Genomic DNA, 13,883 nt, shown 5'->3' with positions numbered 1-13,883 from the left:
AACCGGAGACCGACACCGCCTACCATATAAAGCCTCATAAGGAGCCATCTAATTACTTGACTGGTAGTTGTTGTAGGCAAACTCTGCTAAAGGCAAAAATTGATCCCACGAGCCTCCAAAGTCGATGACACAAGCTCGGAGCATATCCTCCAAAATCTGAATAGTTTGTTCGGACTACCCGTCCGTCTGAGGATGAAATGATATGCTCAACTCAACCCTTGTGCCCAACTCTTGCTGAACTGCTCTCCAAAAATGTGAGGTAAACTGTGTACCTCGATCCGAAATGATAGACTCGGCCACACTATGAAGACGAACAATCTCCCGGATATAGATCTCAGCTAACCTCTCAGAAGAATAGTTGACAGTCACAGGAATGAAATGCACTGACTTGGATAGCCTATCAACAATAACCCACACTACATCGAACTTCCTCTGAGTCCGTGGGAATCCAACAACAAAGTCCATAGTGATCCGCTCCCACTTCCACTCAGGAATCTCAATCTTCTGAAACAAACCACCAGGCCTCTGATGCTCATACTTAACCTGCTGGCAATTCAAACACCGAACCACATATGCAATGATATCCTTCTTCATTCTCTGCCACCAATAATGCTGCCACGAATACTGATACATCTAGGCGGCGCTCAGATGAATAGAGTACCGGGAGCTATGAGCCTCCTCTAAAATCAACTCTCAGAGTCCATCCACATTAGGCACACAAACTCGACCCTGCAATCTCAAAACTCCATCATCACTAAAGGTAACCTGCTTGGAACCTCCGTGCTGCACCGTGTCTCTAAGGACACACAAATGGGGATCATCATACTGCCGATCACGGATATGCTCCAATAAAGAAGAACGAGCGACCATGCAAGCTAACACACAATTGGGCTCAGAAACATCCAACATCATGAACTGATTGGCCAAAGCCTGAACATCCAAAGCAAGAGATCTCTCACCGACCGGAATATAAGCAAGACTGCCCATACTGGCTGACTTCCTACTCAACGCATCGGCCACTACATTGGCCTTTCCCGGATGATATAAGATGGTGATATCATAGTCCTTTAATAGCTCCAACCACCTTCTCTGCCTCAAATTCAACTCCTTCTGCTTGAACAAGTACTACAGACTCTTATGATCCGTGAACACCTCACATGCCACTCCATACAGATAATGCCTCCAAATCTTCAATGCCTGAACAATGGCTGCCAACTCCAAATCATGAACCGAATAGTTCTTCTCATAAATCTTCAACTACCACGAAGCATAAGAAATAACCTTGCCATCTTGCATCAACACCGCACCAAGCCCAATACGAGATGCATCACAATAAACTGTATATGGCCCTGAACCTATGGGCAAAACCAACACTGGTGTCGTAGTCAAAGATGTCTTGAGCTTCTGAAAGCTCGTCTCACACTCATCTGACTACCTAAATTGGGTACCCTTCTGGGTCAACCTAGTCATTGGGGCTACAATGGACAAAACCCCTCCACAAACCGGCGATAATAGCCTGCCAACCCCAAGAAACTCCGGTTCTTTGTAGCTGATGCTGGTCTAGGCCAGTTCTTGACTGTCTCAATCTTCTTTGGATCAACCTGAATACCCTCTGCTGACAAAACATTACATAGGAATGCAACTAAACAACCAGAACTCACACTTTGAAAACTTAGCATACAACTGACTATCCCTCAGAGTTTGAAGAACCACTCTAAGATATTGCACGTGCTCCTCCCGGCTGTGGGAATATATCAAAATATCATCAATGAAGACTATCACGAATGAATCCAAGTAAGACCTGAACACTCGGTTCATCAAATCCGTAAAAGCTGCTGGGGCATTTGTCAACCCAAATAACATTACCAAGAACTCATAATGCCCGTACCGAGTGCGGAAAGCTATCTTAGGGACATCGGATGCCCTAATCCTCAACTGATAGTAGACAGATCTCAAGTCAATCTTCAAAAATACCTTGGCACCCTGAAGCTGATCAAACAAATCATCAATCCTCGGCAATGGATACTTATTCTTGATTGTAACCTTGTTCAACTGCCGGTAATCAATACACATTCTCATCGATCCATCCTTCTTCTTAACGAACAACACCGGCACCCCAAGGCGAAACACTGGGTCTAATGAAACCCTTCTCAAGCAAGTCTTGCAACTGCTCCTTCAACTATTTCAACTCAGGCGGGGCCATATGATATGGCAGAATAGAAATGGGCTGAGTGCCCGGATCCAAATCAATGTAGAAGTCAATATCTATTTCGGGTGGCATACCCGGCAGGTCTGAAGGAAATACCTCAGGGAACTCACAAACAATAGGCACATAATCAATAGAAGGAACCTCGGCACTAGAATCACGAACATATGCCAAATAGGCCAAATACCCCTTCTCGACCATACATCGAGCCTTTACATAAGAGATAACACTACGGGTAGAATGAACAGGAGTCCCTCTCCACTCTAAAAAAGGTAAACCCAGCAAGGCTAAGGTCACAATCTTGGCATGACAGTCCAAGATAGCATGGTAAGGTGATAACCAGTTCATCCCTAGTATGATATCGAAATCAATAATGTCCAGAAGCAACAAATCTACACGAGTCTCAAGACCCCCAATCACAACTATACAAGAGCGATGGACTCGATCTACCATAATAAAATCACCCACCAGTGTAGACACATATATAGGGGCACTCAAGGAATCACTAGGCATGACCAGATATGATGCAAAATAAGATGACACATAGGAGTAGGTAGACCTTGGATCAAATAAAACTGAAGCATCTCTGCCACAAACTAGAACAGGACCTGTGATAACTGTATCGGAAGCCTCAGCCTCAGGCATAGCTAGAAGAGCATAACATCGGGGCTGGGCCCCACTACCCTAGACTACATCTCTAGGATGGCCTGCAGCGGGCTGGCCTCCACCTCTAGCGATCTGAGCTCCACCTCTAACACCTCTACCTCCACCTCTAGCACCTCTACCCCCACCCCTAGCTGGTGAAGCAGGCAGCGGAACACCTGGTGCCTGAACCATAACAGGGAACCCTTTTACAGCGACTGAGTACCCACCAATATTGGACAAGCCCTCCGAATATGACCATACTCACCACACTCAAAACATCCACCTGAATGTTGCGGCTGAGGAAACTGAGACTGACCATCGCGACCTGAATGACCACCCCAAAAACTATGGAGTGGCGGTGCACTGATTGGAGCTGGTAGTGTACTGGAGGGCTGCTGATCAGAATACTGCATATGAGAACCACGACCACCTGAAGCACCGTGAAAAACCTGAAGTGCTGACTGAAAGGGCCTAGGAGGATGGCCTCTACCATACGAATCCCAGCCTCCAAACGAGGAACCACTGAATCTTCCTGAATGATGAGGCCTCTTATCGACCCATGAATACCTCCCTGCGACAGAACCATCTCCACTCTCCTGGCCACATTAGCTGCCTCCTGGAAATAAATCTCACTCCATGTCTCCCTAGCCATCTGAAGACAAATTGACTGAATAAGTCCCTCAATGAACCTCCTCACCCTCTCTTTATCTCTCTCTCTCTCTCGGTGGGAAGTATGATAAGAGCATGACGAGCCAAGTCGATGAATCTGGTCTCATACTGGGTAACAGTCATAGAACCCTGCTGGAGACACTCAAACTACCTCTGATAGGCCTCTCTCTGAGTGATGGGGAGAAACTTCTCCAGAACTAGCTGAGTAAACTGCTCCCAAGTCAAATATGGTGATCCGGCTGGTCTAGCCAAGCAATAATCTCTCCACCAAGTCTTGGCGGATCTCGACAAGCAAAAAGTAGCAAAATCGACCCCAGTGGTCTCTACTATCCCCATGTTGCTAAGAACTTCATGGTAGCTATCTAGATAATCTTAGGGATCCTCAGAAGATGCACCACTGAAAGTAGTAGTAAAGAGCTTGGTGAACCTGTCCAATTTCCACAAGGCATCGACAGACATAGCTTCTCCATCACTGATCTAAGCTACCATACCCGGCTGAACTACTCTAACTGGCTAAGCTGCTGGAGTCTGAAACTGTGGAGCCATCTACTCCGGAGTGCGAATAGCAGGAGTCTAGGGCCCTCCTCTAGCTTGAGAGATTGTTGGTGCTATAGGACGCAAGCATGCCCGGGTGACACTCTCCATAAGGCCCACTAGACGGACCAGAACGTCTTGGAGTACTTGGGTAGCAAAAAAAACCCCTGGGACCTGAGCTGGGCCCACCAAAACTCTCTGGGCTGGAACCTCATCATCAAAGTCAACATGAGGCTCCACCACTGGTGCTGCTGCTCTGGGATAAGCTCTGCCCTTACCTCGGCCTCTAGCACGGCCTCGGGTGGGTTATTTCCTGTGAGCAGCTCAGCGGTCGCATGGTTGGCAAAGCTTCTAAGATGTAGTAATAGTTAAGTTTTAGAATAATTTGGCCTTGGCTTTCAGCCAGCCAAACAATAGCCACTTAGTGAAGAAATCAGAACAAGACCAAGAGAGAGAGCTTAAGTTTAGTAGTGAGAATAGGAGAGGTCGAGTGTTGTTCTAGAGGGGAAAGGATAAGTGTTTAAATAATGCTCAATGAGGTAGACAAATAAGGTAATGAACCAGTCCTACCCAAATAATGTATGAAAAAATAAATTAACAATCAATTAGAGTCAGCATAGATCAATTAACATGCATAAAATCAAGCTAGCATCAGTTAATGAAATCAATCATTAGTCAAATAAGGTAATGAATAATTCCAGAATCAATTAGAAGTCGACTTTAATAATCAGAACATAAAATTAGGCCAGTAAACACCACTGCTAAAGGAAAGAATAGGTAAATAGAATAAATAAACACCACTACTAAAGGAAAGGCTAATTTCAAATCCTAATTTAGGTAAGTAAAATCAATTAGAAATTAATCGATAGAGTTAAAGGCAAACGGGCAGAAATAGTAAAATGAATTGTTAAATAATCAGAACCGTAAGAGAATAGGCAGAAATACAAAGACATATAATAAGTAAAATCAGTCAAAAATAAATAAGGATACCCTAACAGATATTTAGAAACGAAACATTTAAAGGTTAAAAATATTTTTTGCAAAATCTGTTGAAATCAAAACTCTAGTTCTAGGGTAAACAAGATCGGTCAAGAATAATAATAGAAAAAAGACTAGAAAATATAGAGACAGAAGTATTAAAATTTTAATTCATAAAAAATAAACAGAAGTTGAACCAAATCTGGTTTGAACCAGAGATTTGAAACCCTAAGATACAAAAATATTCGTACTCACAGTTATTGGGGTGAACATAGACAGAAATAGCCAAGATATGAGAAACTTTGAACCAGATCTAGTTCGAGTCTCTTAAGATTCACTTGCCATTTGAGGAAAATGAATCAAGTAACATCAAGATCGGGTAGCCAGTAAAGAAACAAAGCCAAATAAGGCAAGGAATCAAGGGAAGATCCCATGAATGGAAAGGGAAAGTGTGACAGCGAGCTAGGGTTTGAGAGTGAAAGAGGCGAGGAGATGAGAAGATCAGAAGACGGCGGGCGGGGGGAAGAAATGAATTAGGGTTTGGGGGTGTTTGGTATATTTAGAAGGGTGAATGATTTAGGGCTGTTGATCTTCTGAAATCAATGGCCAGGATTAGATATTAGGTCGGACAGGTTTAATTTGGACGGATATGGGTATAGGTATTTGGGTTAGGGTGATGGGTATCAGGTAACGGGCTAGTTAGGATATCAGGCTGAGGTAGGTCCGAAAAAATTAATTAAAAAAGGGCTATATTTTAAATAACCATTTAAATTAATAAAATAATTTATAAAAATAATTAATAAATGATAAAAATATCATTTGTTCATAAAAATGATTTAAAATAATTACTTAATATTATAAAAATATTGAAAATCATTTTCTGTATAGATAATATAATGAGATTGTGCGCCAGGTTCCGCTTGTTGAGAAGCTATTCATAGGAGGGGATTTCAATAGTTATATCGGGTCGAACGTAGGTGGTTATGGCGAGGTGCATGGAGGCTTCGGTTTCGGGGAGAGGAACATAGGAGGTACCTCGCTGTTCGACTTCGCTAAGGCTTTTGGGTTGGTGATTGCGAACTCTAGCTTTCCGAAGAGAGAGGAGCATCTGGTTACTTTTCAAAATACGGCGGTGAAGACTCATATTGACTATCTTTTCCTCAGGAGGTGTGACAGAGGGCTATGCAAGGATTGCAAGATTATTCCGAGTGAGATACTTGCGACGCAACATAGCCTCTTGGTGATGGATGTTGGTATTATGTTAAAGAGGAAGAGAAGGTCTGCTCGAGAAAGACCGAGAATCAGATGGGGAGCCTTAACTAAGGATAAAAACCAAGAGTTGGAAGGGCAGTTATTGGCTATGGGGGCTTGGAGGAGCAGTGGTAATGCGAGCACTATGTGGTCAGTGACAGCAAACTATATAAGGGAGGCTGCGGGAGAGGTGTTAGGGGTCTCGGTGGGCATCTCTGGTGGGCACAAAGGAGACTGGTGGTGGAGTGAAGTGGTCTAAGGTAAAGTGGAAGCGAAGAAGGCGGTGTACCTGAAGTTAGTGGGGAGCATAGGTGAGGAGGAGAGGCAAGCGTGCATGGAGAGGTATAAGGTAGCTAGGAAGGAAGCTAAGATGACGGTCACGGAGGCTAAGACTGCAGCTTATGGTCGTATGTATGAGGAACTGGGGGAAAAAAGTGGGGATAAAAAGTTATTCAGGCTGGCCAAGTTGAGAGAGAGAAAGGCTCGGGATTCGAACCAAGTGAGATGCATTAAGGATGACAACGGTAGAGTATTGATGGAAGATGCCCAGATTAAGAGGAGATGGCAGACTTACTTTTATAAACTTCTAAATGAAGAAGGGGATCGAGATATTGTGCTAGGCGAATTGGATCATTCCGAGAGTCACTATGACTTTAGGTACTGCAGGCGTATCAAGGTTGAGGAGGTCGTGAGCACTATGCGTAAGATGAGTAGGGGCAGAGCAACCTGGCCAGATGAGATTCTGGTGAAATTTTGGAAGTGCGTGGGGAGAGCAGGTTTGGGGTGGTTGACTAGGTTGTTTAATGTTATTTTTATGGCAAAGAGGATGTCGGATGAGTGGAGGTGGAGTACGGTGGTCCCATTGTATAAGAACAAAGGTGATATCCAGAGTTATAACAATTATAAGGGTATCAAATTACTGGGTCATACCATGAAAGAGTAGGAGAGGGTGGTTGAAGCGAGGGTGAGGATGACAGTGTCTATATCCGACAACCAATTTGGGTTCATGTCGGGTCGTTCTACTACAGAAGTTATACATCTTATTAGGAGGTTGGTGGAACTGTACAAAGAGAGGAAGAAGGATCTGCATGTGGTGTTTATTGACCTAGATAAATCGTATGACAAGGTTCCTAGAGAAGTTCTCTGGAGATGCTTGGAGGCAAAAGGGGTGTCGGTTCCTTACATTATGGCGATTAAGGATATGTATTATGGGGCTAATACTCGGGTTAGGATAGTTGGAGGTGACTCTAACCATTTTCCGCTTGTAATGGGGTTACACCAAGATTCTATGCTCAGTCCGTTCTCATTCGCCCTGGTGATGGACGCATTAACGTACCATATTCAAGGGGAGGTGCGGTGGTGCATGCTATTCGCCGATGACATAGTTCTGATTGATGAGCCGCGAGTCGGTGTTAACGAGAGGCTGGAGGTTTGGAGATAGGCTCTTGAGTCTAAGTGTTTCAAGCTGAGCAGGGCGAAGACGAAATACCTAGAGTGTAAGTTCAGTGCTGAGCCGGGGGAAGTGGGCGTGGATGTGAGGCTTGAATCACATGCCATCCCAAGTAGAGGCATCTTCAAGTACCTTGGGTCGGTTATCTAGGGGGGAGGGGAGATTGATGAGGATGTCACACACCGTATTGGAGTAGGATGGATGAAGTGGAGGTTAGCTTCTGGAGCCCTATGTGACAAGAGAGTGCCACCGATACTCAAAGGTAAGTTCTATAAAGCGGTGATTAGACCGGCCATGATGTATGGGGCTGAGTGTTGGCCTGTTAAGAACTTACATATCCAGAAGATGAAAGTAGCAGAAATGAGGATGTTGAGGTGGATGTGCGGGCACACTAGGATGGATAAGATTAGGAATGATGATATTCGGGAGAAGGTGTACGTGGCTCCCATAGATGACAAGATGCAGGAAGCGAGGCTCAGATGGTTCGAGCATGTTTAGAGGAGAAGCCCAGATGCCCCAGTAAGGAGGTGTGAGCACTGGTTGTCGAGGGCACGAGAAGAGGTAGAGGGCAACCAAAGAAGTATTGGGGAGAAGTGATCAGGCAGGATATGACGAGACTTCAGATTTCTAAGGACATGACACTTGATAGGAAAATGTGGAGGTCGACTATTAGGGTTGTAGGTTAGGAGGTAGTTGAATCTTTCCTTACTTCGTACCTCTATGAGACTAACCTGGGAGGATTTTTGTCTAAGATATCTATTGGCAATATTGTGTCTTACTGTTACGCTTTTCAATGCATGACATATTTACTACCTATCGCTTTTGCTTTGCATCTTTCTTCTGAATTTAATGTTGTTCCTATTTTTCCTATGATTTATGTGGTGATACTAGTATTGTGTCCCTTTTGTCTTTCTGTTATCTTGAGCCGAGGGTCTTTCGTAAATAGCCTCTACCCCTTCGGGGTAGGGGTAAGGTCTGCGTACCTACTACTCTCCCCAAACCCCACTAGTGGGATTTTACTGGGTTGTTGTTGTTATTATTGCAAAATGTGCAATTCTAGCCTTAAAAATGCAAATGTAATTATAAAAAATGCAATTAAAATATTTAAGCACTATATGGGCATAAATGATAAATTTGGATTATTGAATCATCATAAAAATGATACGAGAGATAATTATTGGATTTTTGTATAATAAAAAAATGCAAAAATACCTTGATATAAAGCTTTAAAAATTATAGAAAATTATAGAAATATTTGTGCATGTTTGTAAATACATGTGCACTATTTTTAAAAATATATATGCATATTTAAAAATATATGAGAGAAAAATTGGGTATCAACAAGCCCTGTCTCAATTCCTGCATGAGCCTAAGCCCTGCCTCCCCATCTGCATAAGGCTAAGCATTACCTTCTCTTTGCATGAGACTAAGCCCTGTCTCAATTCCTGCATGAGGCTAAGCCCTGCCTCCCCATTTGCATAAGGCTAAGCATTGCCTTTTCTTTTCATGAGACTAAGCTCTGTCTCAATTCTTGCATGAGGCTAAGCCATGCCTCCCTGTTTGCATAAGGCTAAGCATTTCCCTCTCTTTGCATGTGACTAAGCCATGTCTCAATTTCTGCATGAGGTTAAGCCCTGCCTCTCCATTTGCATAAGGCTAAGCACTATCTTCTCATGAGACTAAGAACTATCTCCATTTGCATAAGTGTTGCTCTATTCTAAACCTTGCATTGTCCTCTTCTCTCGGGGCTAAGTTCTGCTCCCAAACAAGACTAAGCTTTGTCTTGTTATTACCTCTAGCATCATGTCTCTGCACTTCATAGGTTGATGTATAGCCAACTTGTCCAAAGGCGTCATAGTCCGAAGGCATCATCCTCATAGCCAGAAGACACCATGTCGTGGCTTGAGGATCTCTTAAGCTTGCACATCATTATTCAAAGGCGTCATGGTTTGGAGGCACCATCTTTATGGCCCGAGAACATCATTTCATGGCCTACGAATCGTTTACCGTATAATTCATGGCCGGGGACACCATGGTCTAAGGACGTCATCCTCACCATCCAAAGGCAGTCTTCATGGTCCAAAGAGAATTTGCATCATGTCTAAGTTTACGTAATAATCTATACATACTTGCATGCAGTCGTATTTTTGAGTTTGCAGGTAGTCTCAGGAGCAACCATTCTCCTAACAGGAGCAATCTTCGCTCTGTTTCCATCCAACATTCATATTCTTCAAATTACTTCAAACGTAACCGATCGCCATCCGTTACTAGTCTCATTTACCTATAACCGTTTGAAATACCAATTAATCATATTTGGAACATCTTGTCCGTTCTTGCAACAACTCCATTGGCTTACTCTACCATTGGATCCAGAACTACGATAAGTAGGCAGCTCAGAAGCCAGAGTACGGCCTATATCTTCCAAATCACCTTATTCGGTTAAAATCGATCATCATTTCTTTACCCGACAACTCTTTCATCCTTCCCGATTAAAGAGGGGCAGTTGTTGATACTCAATTTTCCGTCACTTATTTCAAATATGCATATATACTTTTAAAATAGTGCATGAGCATCATCAACTATTTTTCCTAATTTTTCCATAATTTTTAAAGATCTTTTAATCAATTTATTCCCATATTTTATTGTATAACTAATCATTAATTGCATCACAAATCATTTTTATGATGATTTTATTATCTAAATTTATCATTTATATCCATATTAAGCCCTAAATATTTTTTATGAATTTATTATAATTATATTTGCATCTTTAGGCTAAAATTGTATATTTTGCAATAATAGCCCTTATATACTTATGATTATTTTATTTATGCAAAAAAAATAACTCTTTATGATTTTATAGTAATAAATAATTGTTGTTAACCATTTTTATGCACAAATAATATCTTCACTATTTTATTTATCATTCTTTTACAAATTATGTTATTAATTAATTTGGGTATTTAACTAATAGCCCTAAATTCCCCTATTTTCGGACCTAGGATACCCAAACCAGCCTAAATTACCTAGCTCAATACCCCATCCCAAACCAAACGACCCTATTACCCAACCCGGTTGTGACCCGCCTAAATATACCCGACCCAACTCCCTTTTTAATCGTGGTCGTTGATCTCTGAGATCAATGGCCCATATCTAACCCCTCCATTTTAACTAAACCAAACCCCTAACCCTAATCCTATTTTTACCAGTCCGCCACCCTAATATCCTCTCATCTCTCTTGCCCTACGAACCCTAATCCGCCGTCATCCAAAATCCCCTTCCTAATCCCCCTTCTAATAGAATTTCCCTCTTATTTCCTTACCATATTAGCACCCTTTCGCTACTGGTCGATTCTTTATGGTGTTACTTAGTACTTGCCTAAACATGGTAAGTACTATCTCTCAGATTGTAACGACCCGGCCGGTCGTTTTAAGAACTAACGCCCTGATCCCCGATTAACTGCATTCCCCGAGTTTGTTTCTGCTATTGTTAGTTGCCGGGAGGATTTGTTTGGAGTTTCGGAGTGTTTTGAGACACTTAGTCTCTAGATGAGAGTTTAAGTTTTTGAATTCGGACCATAGTCGAAGTAGTGTGAAGGTGGCCTCGGAATGAAATTTCGTTGGTTTTGTTAGCTCTGTTGGGTGATTTCGAGTTTAGGGGAGTATTCGAATTGTGTTTTGGAGATCCGTAGCTTATTTAGGCTTGCAATGCCGATAGTTGAATTTTTGAAGTTTCCGGTTCGATAATGATATTTTGGTCTAGGGGTCGGAATGGAATTCTAAGAATTGGAGTAGCTTCGTAGTGTTGAATGTGATGTGTGTGCAAAATTTCAGGTCATTCGGACGAGATTTGATAAACTTTTTGACCAAAAGCGTAAATTGAAAGTTTTGGAAATCTTTAGGCTTGGATTGGAGAGTGATTTGTGGTTTAAGAATTGTTTGATGTAATTCAAGGAATAAGTTTGTATGATGTTTTAGGACTGGTTGGCATGTTTGGTTGAGGTCCCGGGGGCCTCGGGTGAGTTTCGGGTGCTTAACGGAAGTTGAATTGGACTTAGGAGAAATTTAAAGTTGGTTGAATCTGTCATAACCGCACCTACGTATGTGGGACCGCAGGTGCGGCACCACAGAGGCGTCTTGGTGACCGCAGAAGCGTAATTTGGCCGAGGATCCAGAAGCCGCGGGTGCGAGAAGTCGAACGCACCTGCGAGACCGCAGGTGCGGTAAGGGAGTCGCAGGTGCAGAAGTTGGCCATTAATGAATAGTCGTAAGTGCAACTTGCATTACGCAAAAGCGGGACCGCAGGTGCGGTCCCAGAGCCGTAGATGCGGTTCCACTGGTCAGAAAAAGGGCTGAAACGAGTGTTTAGTCTTAAAACCTTAGAAATTGATTTGGGAGCTTGGGATAGGCGATTTTGGGAGAGAGTTTCACCTGGGTATTTTGGGTAAGTAATTTTTACTCGGTTTTGATTAATTTCCACGAATCTATGCTTAAATTCATCCTTTAAATTCGAATTTGGGGTAAAAATTTGGAGAAAAACTAGAAAAGTTCTTAGGCCTAATTTTGGAGTTTTGATCAAGATTTTAATGTCGGATTAGAGTAAGTTCTTTATATATGAACTCGTGAGAGTGTGAGAATTCCGAATTTATAAATTTTACCCGATTCTGAGATGTGGGCCCGGGGGCTTTTTGGATGATTTTCCTAATTTCTCATATTATCTTCGAATTAGTTAGTAGAATTAGATACTTGAAGTTATATTTACATTATGCAATTACTTTGAATAGATTTGGGCCATTCGGAATCGGATACTCGTGGCAAGAATGTGGTATTGAGTTGATTGAACGCGTTCTAGGTAAGTGGCTTGCCTAACCTTGTGTGGGGGAAACTCCCCTTAGGATTTGGTATTGTTGATATATGAAATGCCTTGTACGTGAGGTGATGAGTGCGTACAAGTGCTAACTGTTGAAAAATCTTATTTTCCTTAAGTAATTATAAATGTATTTTTCTTCCCTATTTATATTACTTGCAATTTAAGTCTGCTGTTAGCTTAGGAAAGCATGTTTAATTAACTTAATTGCTTTACTTGTTCAAACTGACTTATTTGAATTTTGTGCAGCATGCTAGGTTAGAAATACCTATTTTATCTTGGTATGAAATTGGGACTGAATTGAATATTCTTTGTTTTACTTCTGCGTGTTTACTTTAGGACTACAGGACGGTATCCGGGGAGATCCTTATGCATGTTTACTTTGGGACTACGGATTTGTATTCTGATAGATCCCCTGCACTTTTATATTGGAACTACGGGACTGCACCCCGGTAGATTTCCCAGTACTGGGTATTTACATTTGGGACTACGGATGGGGATTCCGGTAGATTCTCGCGCACTATGAGTTGGACTACCGGACGACACCCGAGAGATCCACTGAAATTTTATATTTGAGGACTAAAGGATGGTATCTTGGAGATCCCTGGTTGTTATCTCTGTGTTGAGCTGTATTTCCTTCTGTGATTATTTTGTCTCTGTTGTAGTTGTTGCTACTCTTATTACCCTATGTTACTTTAACATTGTTTTTTTCCGTATATATTATTGTATATGACCGGTAGGGGCCTGACCTTCCTCGTCACTACTAGACCGAGGTTAAGCTTGGCATTTACTGGGTACCGCTGTGGTGTACTCATGCCCTTCCTACACATATTTTTCGTGTGCAGATCCAGGTACTTCGACTCAGCCTTACTACCCTTGAGGTGAGGCGATTCTCCAGAGACTTCGAGGTATATCTGCCGCGTCTGTAGACCGGGGAGTCCCTTTCCATTATCTCCTGTAGTGATAGCCCTTCTATATTTTCTTTTGATTTAGACATTCTGGAGTTAGAGCATTTTGTCATATTCATAGCTTGTGATTCATGGGATTTCGAATTTTGGGAGTTGTTCGGTTTTGAAATCTTGTATTGTATATGCCGAACGGCATCTTAAACACTTTTATATTTGTTATCTTCGGTTTTTATTAGTTTATCTACAATTCTTCTAGTTTTTATCTGTAGTTTTCCCTTTTCTGTAAATTGTTAGGCTTACCTAGTCGTAGGGACTAGATGCCGTCACGATAGTTCACGGAGGGCAAACTGAGATCGTGACAAGTTGGTATCAGAGC

The 13,883-nt window shown here is 42.3% G+C and overlaps 2 protein-coding genes across 2 annotated transcripts; both read left to right on the top strand.

Moving 5' to 3' along the window:
* The first annotated feature begins 5,681 nt into the window (after nucleotides 1-5,681).
* On the top strand, nucleotides 5,682-6,542 carry LOC138889999 (uncharacterized). Its single transcript, XM_070173349.1, has 2 exons — nucleotides 5,682-5,699; nucleotides 5,946-6,542. The coding sequence occupies exons 1-2, from the start codon at nucleotides 5,682-5,684 to the stop codon at nucleotides 6,540-6,542; spliced, it is 615 nt and encodes a 204-aa protein (XP_070029450.1).
* A 75-nt stretch (nucleotides 6,543-6,617) lies between these two features.
* On the top strand, nucleotides 6,618-7,226 carry LOC138889991 (uncharacterized). The gene has a single exon (XM_070173343.1). The coding sequence runs from the start codon at nucleotides 6,618-6,620 to the stop codon at nucleotides 7,224-7,226; it is 609 nt and encodes a 202-aa protein (XP_070029444.1).
* The last annotated feature ends 6,657 nt before the right edge of the window (nucleotides 7,227-13,883 follow it).

Source organism: Nicotiana sylvestris, chromosome 1 (assembly GCF_000393655.2).
Source record: "Nicotiana sylvestris chromosome 1, ASM39365v2, whole genome shotgun sequence".
Taxonomy (NCBI): domain Eukaryota; kingdom Viridiplantae; phylum Streptophyta; class Magnoliopsida; order Solanales; family Solanaceae; genus Nicotiana; species Nicotiana sylvestris.
The sequence above is the reverse complement of the archived record's forward strand: the minus strand, read 5'-3'. Positions and strand labels throughout refer to the sequence as shown.

Excerpts from the sequence above, each read along its gene's own strand:
- LOC138889991 (XM_070173343.1), top strand. The coding sequence starts at position 6,618 with ATGGAGAGGTATAAGGTAGCTAGGAAGGAAGCTAAGATGACGGTCACG.